Source organism: Rhamphochromis sp. 'chilingali' (genome assembly GCF_963969265.1).
Source record: "Rhamphochromis sp. 'chilingali' genome assembly, chromosome: 6".
NCBI lineage: Eukaryota > Metazoa > Chordata > Actinopteri > Cichliformes > Cichlidae > Rhamphochromis > Rhamphochromis sp. 'chilingali'.
This window is the reverse complement of record NC_137933.1, coordinates 12,083,825-12,107,768: the sequence shown is the minus strand read 5'-3', so window position 1 is coordinate 12,107,768 and position 23,944 is coordinate 12,083,825. Positions and strand designations below refer to the sequence as shown.

Here is a 23,944-nt window from a genome sequence, read left to right as displayed (position 1 = left end):
AAGTATTTATAAAACTCATTCCCTAACCCATCAGGGCCTGGACTCTTGTTGTTTTTTAGTAATCCGATAGATTTTGTAATTTCTTCAATTGTGATCTTAGCGTTCAAAATATTGGCATTTGTCTGGTCTAACACAGGAAGATCACATTTATCTAAAAATTCCTGCATTTCATTAGGCCCTGCAGTGGGATGAGAAGTATAGAGGGATTCATAAAACTGTCTAAAGTTATCGTTAATATCTTTGTGTGATGTGACCAGATTTCCGTTACTTGTTCTGATTTTATGAATCGCTCTATCATTTTCTAGTTTCTTTAGTTGTCTGGCTAGCAACTTATGGGGTTTATCCCCAAATTCAAAATAGTTCTGTCTCACAAAAGTGAAAGTTCTATTAATATTAATAGATAATATTTGGTTTAGTTTATATTTTAGTGCACAAATAGTATTATACTTATCTAAAGAAGGAGCCATTGCATTATTGACGTCCAGTTCGTGGATTCTTTTTTCTAAATTTAGCTGTTCTAATTTATTCCTTTTGTTCCGTGACGCTTGATATGATATTATAAACCCCCTGATATAAGCTTTAAACGTTTCCCATAGTATATCTGGAGAGGTCTCAGCATTATCGTTTATATCAAAGAATAAAGACATCTGAGAGTTTATATATTGTTTAAATTCTAAATCGTTCAGTAATTGTGGGTCAAATCTCCAATTTCTGTATGTTTTAATAGGGTTACTAAGTGCAAAGGAGCAAGTAACGGGGCAGTGATCAGAGATAATAATATTATGATAGGTTGCATTTCGAATTAGGGGGAGCATTTTTCCATCCACCAAAAAATAATCAATCCTTGAATAACTATTGTGTACGTGGGAGTGGAAAGAATACTCTCTGCCTGATGGATTTAGAATTCTCCACGCATCACAGATATTCATATTCTTCATATATGTTTTAATAAAATTACTGCTTTTACACGGTGTGATTTTTTTGGACAAGGATTTATCCAAATATGGGTCTAATGCTAGGTTAAAGTCACCTCCAATTATTAAATTACTGTTGGGTATATCCGGAATTAAGCTGAAGACCTTTCTTTCTATAGAATTCTGGATCGTCATGGTTGGGCCCATAGACATTCAGTAGAATAATTGGAGTAGTATGCAGCTCCCCAGTCACTAATACATATCTCCCATTCTTATCAACTATAGTGGAGTTATGTTTGAACGGGGTATCTTTCTTGATTAAGATAGCTACCCCTCTAGTTTTGGCGGAAAGTGTTGAGTAGTACACCTGATTTATCCATCTACATTTAAGTTTATTGTGAGCCGCATTTTTCAAGTGGGTTTCTTGTAAAAAAATAATATCCACGTTAAGAGATTTCAAGTACGATAAAACTTTGCCTCTTTTAACAGGTTCATTTACACCCTTTACATTCCAAGTACAAAAAGTTAAATCCACATTTTTTACCTTTCCATTATCTTGCATTTGTATACTTTAGGGCGGCTTAATTCTCGTATTTTCCATATTCGTACAGTCGAGATATGGGTCCCAACCCTCACCCCCCACCCCCCTACCCGTGTGTAACCGTGACAAAAAAAAAAAACGTAAGCAATGCATCCCCTTCCGTGTATCCCAAAAAAAAAAAAATTCGAGGGGATGCTATAACAAAAACTAAGCTTACCAAAATATTCTATCTCAAAACTTCCTTTGTCCATAGCTCCTGGGCAAATGATGATTTTTTATATCAAAGTAAATACGTGTCATTGGGCCAGATGCAGAGCTCTGGTTTATCTACCTTATGCCGTCCTTATTGAGATCCAAATTTTTCTTGTGCGTAGCGAAGTGCTTCGTTGGGATCTATAAAGACCAGTTCCGTACCATTGTGTGTCACCCTAAGTTTAGCCGGGTATAGAAGTCCATATTTAACTCCGGGTTGGTCTCGAAGCAGGTTTCTTGCTGGAGTAAACGCTGCACGTCGTTTTACCACCGCCTGAGGTAGGTCGCGGAAAATCTGAACGCGGATATCTCCGAGCTTCAGATTTTTCCTGGTGGAGATTCTTCGAAGTATTTCTTCCATAGTATGGCAATAGTGTATCCTCACAATCAAGTGTCGTGGCGGGGCCTCTTCTTCTGGGGTCACTCGTAGGGCTCTGTGTGCACGGTCCACCAGTGGGGTTTCGGTATATGTGTCTTTTAATTGGTGAGACTTCTTTATTTCCTGGGAAAAGTGCTGGATGGGAGTGAACATGCCCTAGAAAGCGGTGGAGGAAAAGGGAGAGGAATGTGGAGGCGATGCTGTTTGAGATTTTTTTTTTAACAGAATAAGTTTGAGACTTTTTCCTTTCTGAATTATGTCAGTGAGTCAGTCTTTTTCCTGAGATTCGAGCTACGCTTTAATCTCGACTGTTTCTGATTAGAGGGAATGCGTGCAGTTACCAATACACTCCACCCTTCAGCAATCCAATACTGAATCTCTGTCACGTCCCCCTTGGCTAGTGATAAGGTGTCAGGATACAAGTGCAAGAAAGGTCCCAAGACAAAGATTATATTCCTAACTACGGGTGTCCCTGTAGTGGGCAGGCTGGCTTGTTATTATTTTCTCTCTTTTATTCTTTTCTTCGCTGATGAGTGTCTCGTATTTTTATTGTTTGTGTCATTGGTTTTCATTTATTGCTGTATTGCTTGTAAAGCAAGAAAATCTTTTTTAAAAATGGAGTTTGTTATTGTTGTCGACAGGGTAATTGAAAGGAACCGAGGGGACTCCAAAAAAAAGAATGCTTGGTCAGACTTTTCCTCGCTCTCGCTCATTTCCCTCCTCCCCTCTCACGTCTCTCTTGAAACATTTGTCTTCTCCTTCTGACTCTTTCCTTTGTCGGTGCGTTAAGGAGCTGCTCAAATGTCATGAGCTGTCAGGCTTGCTCATCTTTCCTGTCTTTTCTTTAAAGAGAGTGAAGGGAGAGCAGAATTTATTTAAAACAAAAAACAGCCACAGTTGTCACCAGGAAAGAAAAACGATTCTTCTTCTTCTTCTTCTTCTTTTTTTTTGTGGCTACATTTACTAGAGAACCAATAAGAGTGATCCAGTTTGCAGTTGCTCTGTTCTTACTTACAGTTCCTTTTACATTTCAGAGAATTAATGTCTCCACAGATTGTTTTTGTCTTTGTTCAGCGGAAATTTCTTCTAGTTCTTTGTAATAACCTTCGGGCCTACAGATAGGCTGTTCGGTTTTATCATAATGCGACTACTCCGTGTTTGCATAAAACATGACAAAGGCTGTCATTTTTATTTACTTTGGCTTTCATTTCTTTATTGAAAATGGCAGTGTAGTGTAGATAGGGACGGGACATGAAGGGAGAGAGAGAGAGAAGGGGGGTGGAGGGTGATGTGGAACTGATGACTGGCAGTTTTAATTGACTGTCTTCTTTGTGATGCTGTTCTGAAGACTCTCGACTATGCTTTTTGAGTACATTGTTCTTCTTCTTTTCTTGGCCAGATGAAAGTAGTGACTCAGTAATGGACCATTAGCACTGTGCTACATCAGTGTCTTACGCCGTCGTCATTACCGAACTACATTAGACATGGAAACCAGGCCTGAGAAAATCCATTTTGCAAGAGCCTGGTGTGGCTTGCTGAATTCCTTCTGAAAAGGCTATCTGTAGTTACAGTGCTGTGTGTGCTTCCTGCAGACATTCATTAGGTTTCCGTTCTCTCGGTAGAGGTGTGTAAGGCTGAGCCGGTGAGTTAGGCTGGCTCTCTTATCGGTGAACTCGGACCAGTTTGATGGAAATGCAGCTTTGCCCAGCGACGCTCACAGGGATTATGATGTTGGCAGCACAAGATAAAAGTTATGAGCCTTTAGTCAGAACTTTCACACCGCTCCATTTCTTTATTTCTGAAACGTGTTTTGCTTCCATTGAACGCTAAGACGACCCGTTAAGCATGTCTTTGTCCCAGTTGGGTTTTTTTGCCTGGGTTACCCAGATTATTATGCAGATCTAAAGTAACCTTCCTCGTTAAGCCTTAATGCCAGTAATTCATTACCTCTGGCACGGAGACTAATGACACTATTAATCAGCTATGAATAGCAGTGGGAGGCTGACACCTTCTTACTGTAACAATCCCAGGCACACATGTACAAGAGAGATTGTCAGAAGGACACCGAAAACTGCCCAGCATGTCAATTACCTACGGCGGACACGGTGTATGAAGATGGAAGCCGCTCGTAATGATTTTATTTCCTCGCCCTTGTCTGATCTGTGAGGTGGTCTTGATTCTGTTTGTGCTTCAAACTGAGATAACCTCGAAGTCCACACTGGGCAAGAGTACTGATGGACAAATTCGCTCGCTAAAAGAATTATGGCGTTGAGCAGAGTGCAAAGGCAGTGACCTGTTTCCTGTGTCATCTTAGGAGACAATCTTAGACCTATTAAAAGCCCGTTTTCCTCATTTTCTGCAGACATCAACAACCAGCCAACAACTAGTTAAGGTTAATAAAGTTGAGTTAAAAAAAAGAAAAAGGAAAAGAAATAAAACAAGGTCCAGATATGCATTTCTTAAAGCTGAACTCATATTCTCTTGTGACTTATTCTTCTGTTTTAATCAAGAAGTTGTGGCTCAACAGGGTTCAAAGCAAAACTGACTAATGTGAAGCAAATGTTGCTATCCGACTTTGCTTTTGAAGTTCTTTCAAACAGTTATCATTTGAGGGAAAGGAGAAGGCCTTTAAAGGCATATTTCATTGCTATATAACCATATGTGTGTTGGAATAATAGTAATATTTCATATTTAATATGTGAGCTGGAGCACAGCGTGAGGTTATCAAGCAGGGCCCTTCTGGTTACTATGAAAGAGTAGCATATCTTTTGCCTTCCAAGCTTTTAATCCTTCTTTCCTGAAGATATGGCAAAATTAGTATGCACATTAAAATCTCTAAATTGTTAATTCCATTGTATTCATCTCAATAAATTAATTCTACAGACTCAAGGGACTCATAGATTATTGCCTGCAGGACTTTACTTTTATACAACCTGAATCTGGAAGCAGAATTACTAATTTCCTGTGGATGTTGTCTTTATCTCATCTTCCAGCTGAATTGTATCTTGTTCATAGAATATTCTGAGGTTAAAACTTTTTGAAATATGTCAACAATGAGTCGTTCCATTCACAGTATTTGCCGGGAGTTCCTACTTGCGCTGTGTTTCTGGGTTGTACTCTACTGCGTTCAGATTTTTGGAATTCAGGAAGCGCTTCCCTATTAAGAAACTGAGCCTTTGGTGATTCGGTGAACCTGGTTCGAGTTAGGTGGCGGTAATTCTGATGCTTGTGTGTGTGCAAGACGCTTTATAAATGGGGATAATTATTCAGCATCTGGTCATTTACACTGCAGTCAGAAAGTATTAGGATGATAATGTGTTTTTCATTGTTGCTGGCACTACTCCAGCAAACAGGATTTGAAATGAAACCGTGGCGTTGAGGCTGAAGTGCTGACTTTCAGCTTTAAGCTTGTTTGAGGCTGTCATTACCTTTGCTTGGTGAAGATTGAGAGACGGCTGGGTTGTTTTTTGGGGGGTTTTCTTCACCACTTTTAGAACAAGAACCCTAATCGCAGGGAAAAGGCAGCCAGTGTTTTTCTAAATGGTGTAAAATAGTTTTGGCTGGCCACTGGAGTTCAAACAATACTGGATTTTTGTAGGGTAAGGCAAGGCCTCATCACTCAGCTGACCTAAATCCATCTTTTCAGATGAGAATGAATAAAAAAAAAAACATTCCTGAAATGTGCAAGAAGCGGCCCTCCACATATCCTACACAAGGTGTCGTGCTGATGTCTGTGACTTTAACGAGAGTTTGGATTTCATAGACAGATATCCAAATTTGGGCAACAGTACCTTTTTTTTTTCTTTTTTTTTTTATTGAGTGTAGATGTAAACAAGCTAAAATTGAGCCTGACAATCTGTTTATTTCCCATCCAAAGTACTGGAGCATGCTACAAATTCAACAGCAGTTCTTTAGAGCATTACTCGGTATACACAGAGCCCATAAATACGGAGTTGAAGCTAAAGTTTCTTGAGTGTTTATATACAGAAAGTGTATACAAACAGTGTCATTTTTCTTTGGGGGTGGGTCAGAATCTTCTATATCATATGTTGGCTTTTATATGATCACAGAAGTCGGTGAACTCTTTGATACGTAAACAAATTCTGAAAGCCAAATTAGCGGTTAGTCCACATGCTGTGACAGATAAATATGCCAGCAGCCGCTTTCCATTCCATCGCAATTTCTCCGGTAATAACACACCGTTTGAGCACAGCACTTGCCATGCGCCTTTCCTATATTTTCAGCCTTGCCGTCCAGTCCGTTTCCCCCCGACCTGCAAACAAATGGAAATGTCATACGGACTAACATTCTTTCCGTATGGTTTTGTTTCGCCTGCTTGCCAGGCAAATGGAAAGCAGATCTCACGAGGTCCGACCGCAGATTGTTCCTCCGAAAAGGAGGAGGAAAAAAGAAAAACACACACACGCACTCGAAATGAAATCACAAACATTTCTGTGGCTTGGCTGTGGAATGCGACGACAGAAGTGCTTCAGCAGCATCGTTAGTTATGAGAAGCTAAAGTGAGAGGGGGGGTTGGGTTAGTCCGAAGCTGTTTTACTGTAAAATAAAAGTCAGATGGCCACGAGACGACTTTGTCCCTGTCACGACAAAGTGTCTCTCCTTGCAGAAATGCAGTCCAATCATTCATTTTAATGCCAATGATTGGCAGGAAAGCCACTGATGGTGAACGTTAAGTGTGTGACACTATGTTCTGCTCCCACTGCCCTTGCATTAGACAGGTGTGTGTAGATCTGCATGTGTAGTCCCTCCCTCTTTGTCAGCTTTGTGAGTGTAGTAGAAGTGTTGTATTGTGGTTCCTTGTCACACCAAGAGTCTTTTTTTTTTTTTGTTACGTTGTTGTTATTTTGTTTTTTCTTTTTTTTGTTTCCTCCCTTTCTTTCGTTCCACTTTCATTTCCATTTCAACTCCTCTCCTCAACCTGCTCCTTTTGGGCACCTCTGCACAATATTTCTCCCACCCGACCCCGACATGCTACGGCTGTCTCCCTCCCGGTCTCCCTTGCTCTCATCCCACCATCCCTCCCTCCCTACCCCCTCCCAACCCAAAGTCGTAGCCCTGCCCTCTTTCCCTCCCCCTTCACTGACTCCTAACACTACTGACCATGTAACACCAGGCTCCAGAGGTGTAGGCAGTCCAGCAGGGCCTACCTCCTCGGCCCCCCGAGACGTCGTGGCTTCGCTGGTGTCCACTCGCTTCATCAAGCTGACCTGGCGTCAACCAGCCGAGCCGCATGGGGACGAGTTGACCTACTCCATTTTCTACAGCCAGGAGGGCACGAGCAGGTAGAACGCACACTTTCCTGGAGGGGGTACTAATACACGCACACGACTGCTGGCATCAGCACATTGCTCAAGTACACACACTCAGACCACTGAAATATCTGATTCAAGAAGTTCAGTTACTTAAAGCAAAACCTCCTTCTTAAACAAATATAAACCCCAAAAAACCCCAAAAACAAATGTTCAAATACCATGCTCGCTTCCCCCCCCAAATAGTTCTGTGGTAAATTTCTCCCAGCTTCACAGGCTGAGGATTTACTGACTGAAAATAAAATTTAAGAAGCTGAGAGGATTTTCCACAAGTCTTCTTTTTTATGTCTTCTCTGTAACATGACGGTAAGCAAAAGCAAACCTTTAATATACAGAATCTGCAAATACGTGGAGCGTACCGATAACTCAGCGAGGTTGTAAACTAGGTCTCCCGGTCCTGCTGCCAACAGGTGAGCTGGTTAGTTTATAGACCAGTGCCAGCATTAATTTAGCAATCATGCCAGTTTCTGCTCTAGTTTCTTTCTCTCCTCTGCTCTCTGTTTTTGTGTGTGGAGCAGTGATACAGACGTGCATATGGAGCAGAGTAAAGGAGTTGCATGAAGATAAAGTTAGTGCAATGAATACCTCCGAATGTTAATCCATCAAGATGTTTTGTTTTATTTTAAAGCTGCTCCCGTTACTGCGGATTTTATATTTTCCATTCCCACTTAAAAAAAAAATAAAAAACTAAACAAAAGAATGATGTGGCAGTGTGGAAAGGCCACTGGGACTCCTTCCACATAGAGAGCATGTGATGAAGAGGGACGTGCAGATGCAGAGGGAGAGTATCTGTGGGTAAGTGGCATCTCAGCCACTCTAAGGTACAAAAAGGATTATTTTGATGGAAAACGCATTTAAATTGAAAGTTTTCAGAATGGAGGGTTTGGGTTTTTTTGGGAAGTTAATGGATGCCAACTAATGGATTAAAAAAAATAATGAGGCTTACTAATAATGACACTTATTTTTAAGACTAGGAAGTCCTGTATTAATCAACTTCATTATCAAAGCCAATGTTACAAAGTGCCTCCAAGAAATACAGGAAAAGAAAATTTAAAGTCTCAGCCAAAAGATAATATACATATAAAATCTAATTGAGCCTTTTACACATTAAAAGAAAGACACTGATGTGACCTCCCTGTGTTGGATCAGGTGGATCGCAAGATCCTGAATGCCAAAATTACAACTAAAGAAATTACTAAATCTATTGTGTATTATAAAATGGTAAAGATGGTAAGAGTCCAGGCCCAGATGGGTTAGGGAATGAATTTTACAAACAGCTCAAGATCAAACTTGCTCCATATCTATTTAAACTGTACAACCATGCATACAATGTGGGCACCTTACCACCAACATTGAATAAAGCAGTTATTACTGTACTCCCAAAAAACGGTAGTCTTGGAGGAAGTGGGATCATATAGACCTATCTCTTTATTAAATTCGGATCAAAAAAATCCTGGCTAAAATACTAGCGAGTAGACTCGGTATGGTAATAGATAAACTGGTACATTCAGATCAAACAGGCTTTATACCAGATAGGAGCTCCTTTAACAATCTAAGACGTCTATTTAATATAATTTACTCCTCTAAGGCGCAACAGGACCTACTTATACTTAGCTTAGATGCCGAAAAGGCATTTGATCATGTTGAGTGGCCCCATCTCTTTGCTGTCTTAGAGAAATTTCAATTAGGACAAGAATCCTTACAAACCAAACATTATCCACTCAGTTTAAGCTCAGCAGAGGGACACGACAGGGATGTGTTCTTAGTCCATTACTGTTCACTCTTGCTCTGGAACCCCTGGCACGGACAATTCGCACTCACGCTGATATACATGGTTATGACACAGCATATACCTCTAATACTATATTGCTCTATGCTGATGACATTTTACTATACATAACAAAACCCCAAACTTCCATCCCAGCAACTCTCTCCGTTATTGACTAATTTTGGCACCTTTGGCGGTTAAGGGATCAACTGGGGAAAAAGTAAGTATTGCCCATCAAATTTGAAAGCAGTGAGTGGCTTGCATCTCTACCATTTAAAATAACTTATGTGAAAATTACATATCTGGGCATCTCAATAACAAGAAAATATACAGGAATATATAAAATATACAAGAAAAAAACACCATTCAGTTTTGGAGGACACTCCCTATCTCATTGATAGGAAGAGTGAACTCAATAAGGATTTCTTCAAAAAGTTGGATGCCATTATTATGCACATGTGTTTGGCACCAAGATATTAGGTGCTCTAAATGCCACTTCACTTTGTTTCTTGCAAACCAGCATTAAACAAAACCTTCTGGGTAATTTAAGGTCAGAATGATTAACTGTTCTGTTACCTGTCTGCGTGCGACCCACCCCCACCCCCCCCCTATCAGGGAGCGAGTCGTGAATACCAGTCGTCCAGGGGAGATGCAGGTCACCATCCAGAACCTCATGCCAGACACCAAATATCGCTTCAGGGTTGTGGCCCACAATAGCAACGGCCAGGGCGAGAGCTCTGCAGCGCTCAAAGTGGCCACCCAAGCTGAAGGTAACACTCTTGCTCACTTACTCCACACACACACACACACACGTTTATATATGCTTGGTAAACAGGACACATAAACACAAAGCCACACTCTAGCCAGTTTGTCGGAAGCGTGCTCACACTGCTCACACTGATGCAAACAGGATGCACTCAAAGGAAGCACACAAGAGGCAAATAAACATTCGCACAAACAAATATTCACTCATATGCAGTATACACTCAATTCAAACAGAGACATCCCATATTCCCCGCACACATGGGCACACACAGAGAAGGCTGTTTAGTGCTGTTCGTTAAGGCAGACCACCCAAGAGCAGACCAGAGAAGCGCTGCATTTTCTTCTTTTAAGCCGCTTCTTGTTTACTTTTGTTTACATTTACTTGAATCTTCCGTGTGTTTGGCTCAAAACATGCCTACTTGAGTGAGGAATGCTGGAAATTAGTATTCCAGATTCCAACACTCTCCTCTTCCAGTCTACTGAGAAACTTATTAGGATGTTTTGAATAGAGGACACATAAGCCCGACTGTAGGAAGGAGTAGCAAAGTGGTTCCCTTCCTCTCCTCTCTCTCTTTGTGTTTGAGTGTGTAAACCTCTCTGTGGCTGCTGCTCCAAAATCACTTGAAAGTGCTGTGAAGGGGATTTCCCAGCACACTGTCAGACTGTGGACAACCCTCTCCTCTCGACCAAGCTACAGCTCAGTCACTGTCACTTTGTAGGTCAGCTGCTGTTTCTCTACTTGTGTCCTTGGTTGGAGGGCAGACGAATCAACACACAAAAGCACACACGCTACATCTTAATGCCCGGCAGCAGGAGCACAGCCACCCAGGGGGATAGCAGTGAGGGCGGGCTGTAGCTGTGCCGTATGTCTCTGTCGCGTGTGCGCGCCTTTAATGTAAGAACATGCTACGAACTGGAGCTTAAACTGTTGACCTGCATCCGAGTGCCAAGCATGTGCAAACCACACTCCCTCTGTATCACTTCTCTTTAGAGACGGGCTTTACACACCTGCACACACACACACACAGTCTCTCACCCTTCTAACATCTGTGCACGCTAACAAATGGGAGCTTCTTTCTTCTGGCAGGAACACCTGCAGCTAATGTCTACAAGATGTATCCAGAGCAGACATATAGCATGTCTGACAGCTGGCACTTGAACCTCAGAGTCACTGCTTGATTTTAAATCCGATGGGCCACAGTACAGACACAACAAGTAACATGTACATATACGTAGACACAGTGTAGTCACAGATTATTAGAACGGTGATACACATTTTGTTACGATAGCTGCGTCTTTGAGCACGCTGCATATTACATGAAATATTTAGTTTGAGGTTCCTGTCTGCTTTCATTTACGTTTGCACCAGATAACCAGTGCAGTTCTGTTTCTCCATAGCCTCCTGCACCAGAGTTATGTAGCAGATCAGCTCCCGCTGCAAAAATAACTCAGCGCTAATTGTAAAAGTGGACTACATCCCATATTCATCTAGTATACCAGCATATTATGAAGCCAGGATAAGACACATATAAATATACATTCTGTTTCTGCTGCCTTAATTTACTAATCAAGTGCAATACAATAAACAAGCTACCACATTCAAAGGTAGCAGGATCCCAGCGGTGATGGGATATTAGATGCATACTGATGTTTTTGTTGAAACTTCCGCTTTTGTTCTGGGAATAGGAAGAAAATCAGCACGCTGGCAGCCCAGTCCAGAGGGGGACAATTTGGCGTCAGTGTTAGCGCTGGGAAATGTGACTGTGAGGTAGCCAAGAATATGTCTTAGGTGGTAAGAACTAGGAATTGGTAAATTAGTTTCTTTCTCCCAGATGAGACACAATAAAAATGAAGAACGGTTCAAGATAAGAGAACAAAATGGTCACACTTGCTGCTTTTCTAATTTCTGTCCACCTGTGATATTTCGTCACCAGTCCAAGTACCCGGCCCGGCTCCTAACCTGCAGGGGGTGTCCAACACGCCGACCTCCGTTTCTCTCAGCTGGGACAAACCCCTCACTGGCAATGGAGAGATCCTCTCGTACAAGTTGTACTACACGGACAAGAGCGTCGGCAAAGAGCAGGTAGGGCGTGAACCACACTCCAGGGACAAACTCACGCTGCTCGAGCGCCTAGCGAAGACTTTTTTGAATTCAAAGGTTTGCAGGTAGCAAAGACATAAACAGGTGTCCAAAACCTTTTGCCTTAAATTGCAGCTCATCTCTTAAAATGAAGCTACAAAGTGCTTCACAATAGATTTTAAAAACCAATGAATTAAAAACACATTAATCGGAGAAATAAGTCGAAAATTAAAGTAAAATTGAAGATTTGCATGATTGTTTTTTTTATTATTGAATTCTAAACAAGATTGTCCTGAAACATATGTCACACCGCTTGCTTTGCTACGTCGTCTTTGTGTTTTGCTTTTCTTTTATCGGTGATAAATTGCTTAAATCACCTGAAATAAGCGCAGACTTTAAACAGATGCAGCGTGTGCTCACTGCTCACTGCTCACAGTTTACCCTGTGAGCGAGGCATAGTGTGTGAAGCTGATGCCTGATTTCGCAGGGCCCATTAGATAAAATGCGTACAACTGATTGGTTTCTCATACAAATTGTGATGAGGTAAGAATCCCTAATCATTTGCCAAGACCCTTTGTGCTGATTTTTGGCGGCGTTCTTAATGATTCATCGTCTCACAGAAACAGCAGGGCATTGTGCTAAAAGAAAGCAGATATGATTCACTTGGTGCTTCTCTGCAGGACTAACTCTGTCACAAGAGTGGAATCGAGCTGCTTAGATATTGAGTCAACCCCAGCAGTAGCAGTGTGCAAGCCAGTGAGGCATTAAAAAGCCTTTAATATGATAATGGATGAAACGTCAGCCGGTGCACTGAGTAATGATGCCTCAGCTCCTTGGAGGAGAGAGCCAGAGATGAGGTGAAAAACGGGGAGAGATGAAGTGGTAGTAAAGGAGAGGTGAAGGAAGCGGACTGAGAGAGAGAGACACAGTGCTGAACCGATATTAAATATTGAAAGGGCAGAGGGAAGACGGGGACAACATATGATGCAAATTCAAGGGTGACGTGGCCAGAGGTAATCAGCTGACCCAAGTTCAGAGGTCAAGGAATGGACCGCTCTGGAAGCAAGATTAGAGTTTCCTCCAAGTGCCTTTTTTTTCTCCAAATGTCACAACCAAAGAGCTGCATGCAAATAGGCTTGAAGTAATTGGACATGTGTCAGCGTGCCCAATTTGTAAAGCAAAGCAAGTCAAAATCACAGAAGGCACAAATTGCGTCTCTGCGGAAGACGACATTTTCACACCGAATTACAAACACAAATGTTAGCGTGATGAAACGATGAAGGCTGGCGTCACATTGTGAAGCTACTGGAACGGTCCTAAATGTCTGCGTTTATCAGACTGCTGTTGGCTGTGAAATACTATAAAAATGCTGCACTGTAGTGCTATCAGTGTTTTTGTCTTTTTCTGCAGGTAATCATAAATGTTTCCTTTTCGTACAAGCTTCACGTATTCGGTTTTTGTTTTTCCCGTTGTTCGTAAACATCGAGATGTCGGTGAGCAGCCGTGAAAGTAGAGGCGTGTTTGCTTTTTAAGCAAGGGAAGTCGCACGATTCTCAATTCACTGACAAGTTCCTCTCCTTCCCTCCTTTTCTCATTCAGGATATTGACGTAGACGGCCAGTCGTACAGCATGGCGGGGCTGAAGAAGAACACAGAGTACAGTTTCCGTGTGGTGGCCAACAACAGGCACGGTCCTGGCGTCTCCACTGAGGACGTTGTCGTTCGCACCCTGTCTGACGGTTAGTGGACTGATGAAGTGTTAATGTACCAACACTAATTTGACTTTTATTGTAACACCACTGAAATGGTAACTGGAAATGTTCCTATATAGTGCTTTTCTGCTCTTCTTGAGCACTCAAAGCTTTTTGCTTAACATGTCTCACTTAACAGTTTTGGGGGGTTTTTAAGTACTTTTCTGCCTTAAATTCACACACATTCACACTCAAACTCTTTGGGAACAACTCAAGGTTCAGTACATTGCCCGAGGATATTTGGCACGCAGACTGGAGCAGCCAGTAATCAAACATCACTGCTCTACCTCCTGAGCTACAGCCACCACAAAAGCATTTGAAAAGTTGGGGTATAAAGAGTATTGAAACTATAAAATACATCTGGTGAGGTAAATGTGTCATCACACACCGTTTCCTTGCTGTATTAAAGGAGCTAATGTGGATTTAGCAAAGGAGGACAAAGGAGGGTTGATGTGAAACAGGATTCTAACAATAAGGTGACTTGAAGGCAGAAAAGGAAGCGGCTGAAAGAAGGAAGACAACCCCGGCTTCCACATCATGTCCAATCAGCAGTCCAAAACTTGAGGTTCTCAGTTAACGGGGCTCTGTTTACAACGTTGTTCTGTCCAGTTAATTAATAACTTGATTGTTTGAGCTCTGCCAAAATGTAGATTTCTATGTTTTCTTTAGTTTTACACTAACAAATTGTTGGTGTTTTCATTTTTCCACAGTACCAAGTGCCCCGCCTCAAAACCTGACCATCGAGGTCCATAACTCAAAGGTGAGGTTTATTTGTCTCGACTGAAGGGAGCGTCGACGGACCTTTTTAACTTGTTTAGGTTTCTCTGTTGCCTTGTTGAGGACTTAAGCTACAGGTACACCTAAACTGCCTGCAGACTGTTTGTTGTACAGCAATTGCGTTTATGTGTTTGCTTGAGCAAATCCGCCTTCACCCGCCCGCTCGTTCGCTTACTCGCGCACACAAACAGTTGAACAGATACATAGCCCGCAGGCCAGTGCACCGTTGTTGCTGTGTTATTAGTTGCGTCAGATCCTTGTAGCCCCAGCTGGTTAAGAGGGCGTGTGAACCCTCATCGATCTTCTCGTCGGCAGGAGACTCGCCTGTCAGAAGGTTTTATCCTCAGTATCACTCCATCCGTACAGAAACTGGCACGGGAGCCTACAGCTCAAATCTGACAGGATACAGGAAGATGCGGGCTAACTAAAACTGATACTCAGGTAGAATTTATAGGTCGAATGAAGTTAGACATCTAGTTGAAACCCAACATAACACAACTCATAATGAATGTAAGTTGGAAAAGTTAACTTTTCAACCAATATCGGTTCATTAAGTGCAAACGGTTAGAAGTGTGATGACTTACCAGTTTCCAATTCACCCTCTGTAACAGAGATCTCACTTTCTCACTCACCTTTTGTTTTTTTTTTTGTTAGCAGGCTTATAGGCAACGTGATAAAAAGATTTACTTGTTTAAAAGTGAGATCTCATTTTATCTGGATTCAATTTTCTCTTTGGAGCAGAGATAACTGGATCAATTTCTTTTTTTTCCCCCACAGCTCAGCCAACAAGTCCTGGCATCCTCTCAGTCTTTTTAAGTTTCATTGTTAAATCCTGTTTATTTCAGCCGAGACATGCCGCAGTTCTCGCGTGACGCGCTTTATTTGATAAGGCTGCTGAGGTGGCTGCTGGCTGCACAACACGCCCCTGATTAAAACAGGAAACGGGCCTCGGCTGCCCATCATCTCAGCCATTTGATCTTCAAACAGAGAGCTGTAGGCCTGTTTATTGTACTTTCCCACCCGAGTGAGGGATTAATTTTTACAAAAGATGTTTCTCACTCATGACATGTGAGACAGCAATTGCAAAAAGAAAAAAAGAAGAGATAGGGAAAACCTCGGGGTGTGTGCACTGACTACAAAAACGGCAACCAGCACTTTTGGCCCTTTGCGGGTCGATGCTTAGCACAAGTGAGGGAAAACACTGACAGACAATCCTATCACACACTCCCAGCCTGAGTTAGAGCTAGCCACCCATGCTGAGGGATCCTCTGCTGAGATTTGTAGAGAGAAAATGCTCTCATGCTAATTTTAAGAGTAAAATGAAGCGGGCTCAGTCTGTGGAAGGCACATGAATAGTTTTCTGAGAGGATAGTGTGCGTGAGGCCAGCTGTCCCTCCTCACTTTGGCCCGGACCAAGCGGTTTAAAGCTGTGAAACAAACATCTGACAGATTTCTTCTTTTTTTCCCCCTTTAAGTGTCATTCAGTAATTCATCTCATTTTCTCTTTTTGTTGTCGTTGTCTTTCACTTTGAGCGTAAACAAGCCATTAAAAGAATAATTACAGTACAATTATTTAGATACAAACCATTTATGCAATTAGTTCGGTACACCCAACCAAAGTGGAAAAGAGCTAATTAACATTCATTTCATGTGTGGTCTCCTCTTTGGGTCCTGTCAAGCAGAAAGGTGCATCTTTCACCTACAAGGCAACCTGATCATCGTGTTTTCTTACTTCTCTGGGTTTTTTGTTGTTGTTGTATTTTTTTGCTTTTGGCATCAGCCTCTTCACCTTCCCCTGTGAGTTTACAAAAGTCAATTAAACTGTTTTTTGTGATTAGCGCCAGGAAGGTAGAAACGCAACAGACATGACGAGCCGGGGCCGATAGTGTAATAAGAAAAATGGAAATAATTGAACACACTTCACACAAATTTAATTTGTGCAATTCCCTCGACTCTGCTGGGGAGGAGCGCACGCGTGCCCTGTGCGTGTACTCGGGCTTTTGTGCATCAGTGTGACAGTGGGGAAGCGTTAATTAACTCTTCTCCCACGCTGAGCCACCCCCCACCTATCTCTTTAAACACACATGGGCACACAAAAACTCAGCAGCGCACATCCCAAAAGAGTGCAGCGTGGGCCCGCCAGCAGAGCGTCTTGCCTTCATCTCTCTGCCTCGGTGTCTCTGCAGGTTTAACCTGACCACACACCTCGCTTATCATCGCAACTTTTATTATTCATAGTCATCTCTTCCTAATGCATCTGTTTGCGCTGCATCTCTCGCGCTCACGGGGGTGTTTGCTCGATGTGGGTCTCCCTCTTGTTTGGACCGCGGTGACACTGTTAACACAAAGGTCCACGCCAAGGTGCGTGGGAAGGTGCGATGCCGCCTGCTAAACTGTGAGGTCACCTTTACAGCTACAGGCCCCAAAAGTACTTGCTAAACATGACATTCTGTTTCATTTACACCTTTCCCCGTCTCAGAGCATCATGCTTCGGTGGCAGCCTCCGCCCCTGAGCGGCCAGAACGGGAAGATCACCGGCTACAAGATACGATACCGGAAAGGATCCCGCAGGAGCGAATCTGAAACCACTGAAGGCACCCAGCTTTACAAGCTCATGGATGGTAATGAATAAAAAAATTGTGACTAATGACTTTTTGAATAAATCCGTCCTCTTCCCTCAGACCAGTGGAAGTGCTTATGAATGTATTGCATTTATTACCATGTGTACAGGAAGAGTTTAGCTATAAAATTTACCTCCAGTTACATTCAGTGGGTGTTCAGGTGTGGGAAGAGAGCCACCATAGTTCACATCTGCTAGTAAAATGTTTCTTGTATGTGCTTGGCCTTTTAACCCAGTTTGAAAACAAAGTCTCCAAACCACCCTGGATACGCAGGTTCAGAACCGGGTTTGAAAGACGGATCATTTAGAGCTATACACGCCCTGCAGCTACGAAAAGTCATCCCATCACCAGATAAAAAAGTGCAAAGACAAGTTGGAGAGGAGACATGAACAGTTTTCTTAACAGGCAGTGCTGTGAGCAAAAGACTTTGCTGTACAGTTATGGACACATGCATCCCTGTGCACGTCTGCAGGGTGTTTTTAGAGCTGTACACAAAAACAATGACATCACTGTGATGGTTTTATGCCCTCGTCTAAAAGCCCAAAAGTGATACAGATGCATAGATTTACATATCGAATCAGATTTTAAAATGATGGATCCACAAAGAATTCCCCTTTTTGACGTTTTCACTGAGCCCTAAGCTCAAACTTTTATGCTATCAGACTCCATGTCATCTCTATATTTTAGTATCTTTATCTGATGCGTCTTGGAAAGTGTGAGCTGTGTCTGATGGGGTGCAGGATTTTCTTTAAAAAAATTTTTTTATAAATCTCTTATCTTGAGCCTGAAGATGCGTATCGGATGATTCATGGGATTAGTCAGACTAACTGCGGGCCTGTTTATTTACTCAACATCCACACATCAGTTTCTAAACCCATTGCAATTGAGTTACATGTCCTATTGTACCCTAACATTACCCACCGCTATCAGCAAAATATGCACAATATCGCAAGAGAGGCACGGCAGCGGTGATTAATATTAGATGTCGTCTCAGCAACTTTCAAGTGGCCCGGCTTCACGCTGTGTGCTGCATCAAAGAGAATATACACTTAAAAGTTGATTTTTGTAGAACATTCTGTGGGGGGGGACACAGGGGTGTTTGTTGGTTCAGAAGCGTTTAGAAGAAGATGTTGTAGCCTCGGAGGCACGGATGGTTAGGCAGTCTTCAGAAGCTACCCCCAAGGGCGGCCCAGAATAGTGGGTACAGAGCGAAGAGAGTACAGGATTAGCATGTAGCGTGCAAATGGGACAATACGGCGATGATGAAAAATTTTGTAGCAAATTAATACAGCAACACATCATTTGTCAGCAGGCGTTCCCCTCTTCTCTGAATACCAAAGCTGGCACCCAGCGGTGTTGCAGCTCACTCTAAGGGAGATATAGCTTTAAAATATGAATTAATCCAGACTACCATTTTTTTTAAACTTCTGCTCTTAGTGTCTCTCCTTTTGTGCTACTTTTTATCAGACACTCTCTTTTTAACTTGTTTTAAAGGCTAGTGTTGTGTTTTTCTTTAAATCCCATTGAATCGTACTCATCAGATGTGAAAATAAAATGTAATCAACTTTAATATAGATTAGGCGAGTTATGGATTTTCTCCTTAAGCCGTGGAGAGACGTATCAGGTATCTGCTTTAAAATATTTGTGTTATTGAAAGCCCAACTGACCCAGCCAATCAGAGCGCACCAGTAGTAAAACCAGGACTGAGAGAGGTTTTAATGGAGGAGTTGACTTAGCGGATCATTTTGGCCAAAGCTCTATTTAAATACTCCAGTTTTGAATCTCAGGCTGATGTGTTGGTGTTGCCCGTCCAGGTCTCGAGCATGGAACGGAGTACTCCTTCCGAGTGTCAGCCATGACGGTAAATGGCACGGGACCGGCCACCGAGTGGATGACGGCAGAGACGTTTGAGAGCGACTTGGATGGTAACGTCAGCTGTTTTACTAAACCGGAAGCTGTCACTTGGTTTTGAGCAATTATTTATTTTAGCATTTATTTTTCCTCCTCATCTGAAGTTTTTCCTGCTTCTCCCCCATCAGAGTCCCGTGTTCCGGACCAGCCTAGCTCGCTGCACGTCCGGCCGCTGGTCAACAGCATCGTGGTGAGCTGGACGCCGCCGGAGAACCAGGACATTATGGTGCGCGGTTACGCGATTGGCTACGGCATTGGCAGTCCACACGCGCAGACCATCAAAGTGGACTACAAGCAGCGCTACTTCACTATCGAGAACCTCGGTAAGAACGGTCGCTCCCTTTTTGTTCTTCACATGTGTTTCTTTCAGCTTTTTGTATCGATGTGTGCACATTCTTGTCCCCAAAATAGTTACACATAAGGATCAAATACTAATGATCCACGTGTCAAATCATTATCAGACAAAATGTTAATGTGATCTATTTGATGTGATACTTTATACGCTAAGTTTAATTAATGGTTTGTGTATTATAAGCAAACACACAGGCAGACGCACAAGCACTGAATTAATTCATCTGTACCCCACAGTGAGTGTTTAGAGAATTAATAAGATCCTCTCCACCACACGCCTGAGCTGCTAATTATACAGATTGGCCTAATGGGCACACAATAATTAAAGGTCATGATATTTGAATAAAATATTTGGTGGTTTTAGCACTCGCTGTCATCAAACCAGTTTTACCTCATTAAAATGTTCTGCTTCTTCTTTTGCATGAGGGCCATTTCTCCGCATGTGATCAATGCAGCCTTTGGGAAGCTCACACAAACTGTATTTGACTCTAAAACCTACATGATGAAATTAAAGTTAATTCCTTTTAAACCTCAGGAAGCGCTGCTCTGATAGAACCACCGTTCAAGAAACATTTGATTTTTTTTTTGTTCTTCTAAGTATATAATGCGCATCACACTCTATCATCACACTCTACTGCCACAGCTGATCACTGTCTAAATGCTGTAGTAAGGGGGCCTAGAAGATGGATAGAAAAAAGAGACACAGGGAGGAATTTTTCAACCATTTCTTCATATTTTTCTTCCAATGAGGCTTTCTGAAGGCCTTTCACAGTTTTTATTTGGACATCAATTTATTTTCAGTCATTTTTAGTCCAATCCCTTGAACCTGACCATTTTCAGAGTTTCGTCTCTTTAGCCACTTAACACTGACTTATGAATCATTCAAGCATACAAAAGACACCTAACTAAAGGAATGGATCAGCGTTGTGTCTACACATAGCAGATGACTTGGTGAAGAACAAATTTTACATTGTATCTTTAGGCACTTTGCTACTTAGCAGCCTGTCACAAAAACACAGAATTTGTTCTTGTTTCTTTAGTAGAATCTGTGAAAAATGCCAAAGATAACACAGTTTGACATACTTGAAATGGTATTGTTGACCCAACAATGTGAATCCCAAAGGGCTATTAGCTGAATATTAGCTGGTGTGAAGTGTGTCCCTAAAACAGAAAACATTTGAAAAAAACTGGACTAGTTGGGTCAAAAGAAGCGGCAGACGCAGTCTAAGGAGCTTGGAAAGAAAAGTGTCTTCAAGACTTTTCACCTCGATGAGAGGCGAAAAGTCCAGACGCTTTTCTTAGACTTCAGCAGATGAACTGCATCTGAATCATGTTTTAAGAGATCAAATCCGCCAAAGACCCACCAAACATACACCTGGCCTTTCAGCTGATCCATCTGATAGAAGAAGAAACATGTAAAGAGATGAGGGTTGGCTCAAGACTTTTACACAGTACTGTATATGTGCATAATTGAGGTCTCTATTATAATGGCTGTAATAGGACTGATTGTATTGAAATACTCGCTCTGCTAATATTGCAATCTCAAGCTGAGCGTCTCAAGAGTTTTGGTTGATGAGGTGGCTGCATCAATTTATTCCCCCCATCCTTCTCTTTCTCTCACAGACCCCAGCTCCCACTACGTGATCACACTAAAAGCCTTCAATAACGTGGGTGAAGGCATTCCCGTGTACGAGAGCGCCGTCACCAGAGCACAGTCGGGTAGGAACCAGACACATCCACATGTCGAATGGCTTTTCTTATTTGAAGCGATAGTGGATTTCTTACACCTTGAAGCGCTCAGACGCAACATTTGAAGTGGTCACATTTAGTCTCTTCATCTTGTTGTTCTTCAGATCACATGTAATGTGAGCAGTGCTCCTTGCACCGTGTGGCTGTAAAAAAAAATAAAATTCTGAGTTACAGTTATTCGCTCTCTCTAATCCGCCGTCATTATCAGAAAAAATGTGTCTCGACTTCAAATTACCAGACAGATAATGGGTCATCGGGGAGTCTCACTGCTCTAATTAACTCTCTTCATCATGGCCCCCAGAATACTTGAGTCTCTTTTTAATCAAGTGAGCAAACCCCTTAATTTTTTTATCCCAGACTATCAGTCCTGATGTGAGAGTGATTATGGATATTTTAACCAGGATGAACGGCAGAAGCTTTACTTGAGGTTTTTTTTTTTAAGTAAAGAAGGAAAAAAACCTTCATCAGGCAAAAGAAGAATATTTTATGCAGCGACAAGTTTGTATGAAGTCTTTCATAACCGACTTCAAAAGAGCCTCATCACAAATGTTCATTATGCAATGTTAGCGTAATGGGATTTTGGCAGACATCAGCACTGACCTGAAATATCCAGCATCAGTCGAACTCTGAGACGCAGTTTTCTCTGTGCTGCAGACTAAAAACAGCCGCAGAATATGGACAGTCCTGTTAGGCTGCCAGCCACACAATTAAAAGTAGGACTTAAGTCCCAATCCTGGGTGCTTGACAAATGATCTTAAAGCGTGAGGCACTGCCAGTTAGACTGCATGTTCGTGGAGTTCACACAGATTATGTGACAGTGTCAGAAGACAGCCAGCCCATGCACTCTGGGGTGTCCCAGAATGTGGGCTGCACCCGCCTCTTTTTCCCATCCAGCCTCCCACCTCTCCGCTCAGCCTTGATCACTCTCAGTTTGTCTCTGCTGCAGCACTATTGCACCAACCAATTGAGGAGGGGTTGGATGCTGGATGACATGAATCACGTCAACATGCGTCGAGGGGGGGTGGCAGCCGGAGTGCGCGCACACACTCGCACGCTGTCATACTGTACCCTTCTCTCTATGACGCTTCCTCACATCCTCTCACATACACACTCACATACAGAGCTGTGCACACGCAGACCCCCTGTGGTGGCTTTGGCAACCCTTCGTCAGATCCAAACGTTTCCTCTCAAAGCAGAACCAAAGCCCACCACCATCGTCTGCTGCTGAATCCTCAGGGGCGCGTTCCCTTCCTGCCAGTTTGTTCAAGTCGGGATTAAAAAGACAAGCTGACCTACATAGTACTTTTACTTTTGAAAAAAACTGAGGAAAACTTGGTGAACTTTGGTTGAGAAAGTGCTAGGCTGAATACTTTATAATACGACGCTTAACTGAAAAGCAGGAAATGAAATATTTCACCTCTATTTCAAAAAGGTGTTTTTTTCCACAAGGGCAAGTCAGCCTTTTCTCCTTCACAATATTGAACGCTGTATTCTTCCAGCCTGGGTAAAGAAATGTAGCTTGCATGCCACTCCAAAACCTCAGTGCCTCTCCACAGCCGCATGAATGCTTGGCGCTTCATCACGCACACACAAACTCTGTGACTCAGTCTTGGGCGTATAATGAGGGCAGCTATGTACAGAGGCATCAAATGGAGCGAGGCAGAGAGTAGAGGGCCAACAAGTAGGCTGAGGAGGAGTGTCATCACGGGTGACGGACCAGAGCTTTTTCTCCAGTCACAGCTAAACCAAGGACAGAGCTGTGAGCAGTGAATTCACCGGCCACGAGGTCATCTTAAAGTGTTTATCATTCAGCATGATGGCCAGCAGCTGCCTGTTGGACCCTTAGTTTGAACCCCACTCAACATTTAAAAAGATATTAATATTACACTATGGAAGCTTTTACTTAATTACCTCTGGTTGAGTACTGCTGAGAATTGTGCAAACTGGAGAGACAGTAGTATTATGATATTGTTAGTATTCAAGTATTTGTGTTTTTTTACTGAATTATCTATGCATTTCTCCAAAATGCACCACACATACACTCACCGGACACTCATTTGGTACATCACACTTGTAATGGTTAGACCCTCTTTCCCTTCAAAACTGCTCTAATTCTGTTGACACGCATTTGGAAAGGTGCCGGAACGACCATAGTCCTGTATGCTGTTAAGATGACTTCATCACACAGCCAATCTGCTGTTCCCCCACCTTTATGACAAATTCTGACCCATCCGTCTGAATGTCGCATCAGCCGCCGAGGCTCATAAACCTCATAACGTTTTTTCCAGTGTCCTACTGTCCAAATTTGGTGAGGCTGTGAGAACCATGGCCTCAGTTTCCTGTTCTTAGTGGGAGAAGTGTGTGGTCCTCACCGCTGTAGCCCATCTGCTTCAATACGTTGTGTGTTCAGAGATGCTCTTCTACACACCCTGGTTGTAATCAGTGCTAGGAGTACTGTTACTGCTGCCTTTCTATCAGCTCTGGGCAATCGGCTCACTCTCCTCTGATCTCTGTAAACTCAGCAGTTTCTGAAATACTCAGGATGAGCATCACGTTTTTTTTTTGTTTTGTTTTTTTTGTTTTTTTTTTGGGGTGGGGGCTCTTTATCTTGTTTACATGCCTAAAAGCATTGAGTTGCTGTCATGTGATTGCCTGTTTAGATATTTGCATTAGCAGTTGAGCAGGTGTACCTATTGAAGTGGCTGGTGAGTGTATATCCTAGTATAAAATTACCCATATTAAGTAAAGGCACTAAG

At 42.5% G+C, this 23,944-nt stretch overlaps 1 protein-coding gene across 8 annotated transcripts in view; it reads left to right on the top strand.

Moving 5' to 3' along the window:
• The window catches only part of neo1a (neogenin 1a), a 160,227-nt gene that overhangs the window by 121,246 nt on the left and 15,037 nt on the right, over positions 1-23,944 (top strand). For 6 of the 8 annotated variants that reach the window (XM_080884018.1, XM_080884012.1, XM_080884011.1 and 3 more), the window contains exons 8-16: positions 7,155-7,389; positions 9,800-9,954; positions 11,884-12,032; positions 13,629-13,767; positions 14,490-14,539; positions 17,036-17,177; positions 18,992-19,102; positions 19,217-19,411; positions 21,063-21,158. In XM_080884018.1, coding sequence (XP_080740144.1) covers positions 7,155-7,389; positions 9,800-9,954; positions 11,884-12,032; positions 13,629-13,767; positions 14,490-14,539; positions 17,036-17,177; positions 18,992-19,102; positions 19,217-19,411; positions 21,063-21,158 — 1,272 coding nt within the window. The remainder of the gene's footprint in view (positions 1-7,154; positions 7,390-9,799; positions 9,955-11,883; positions 12,033-13,628; positions 13,768-14,489; positions 14,540-17,035; positions 17,178-18,991; positions 19,103-19,216; positions 19,412-21,062; positions 21,159-23,944) is intronic. The other 2 variants (XM_080884016.1, XM_080884017.1) reach the window with 1 other exon arrangement.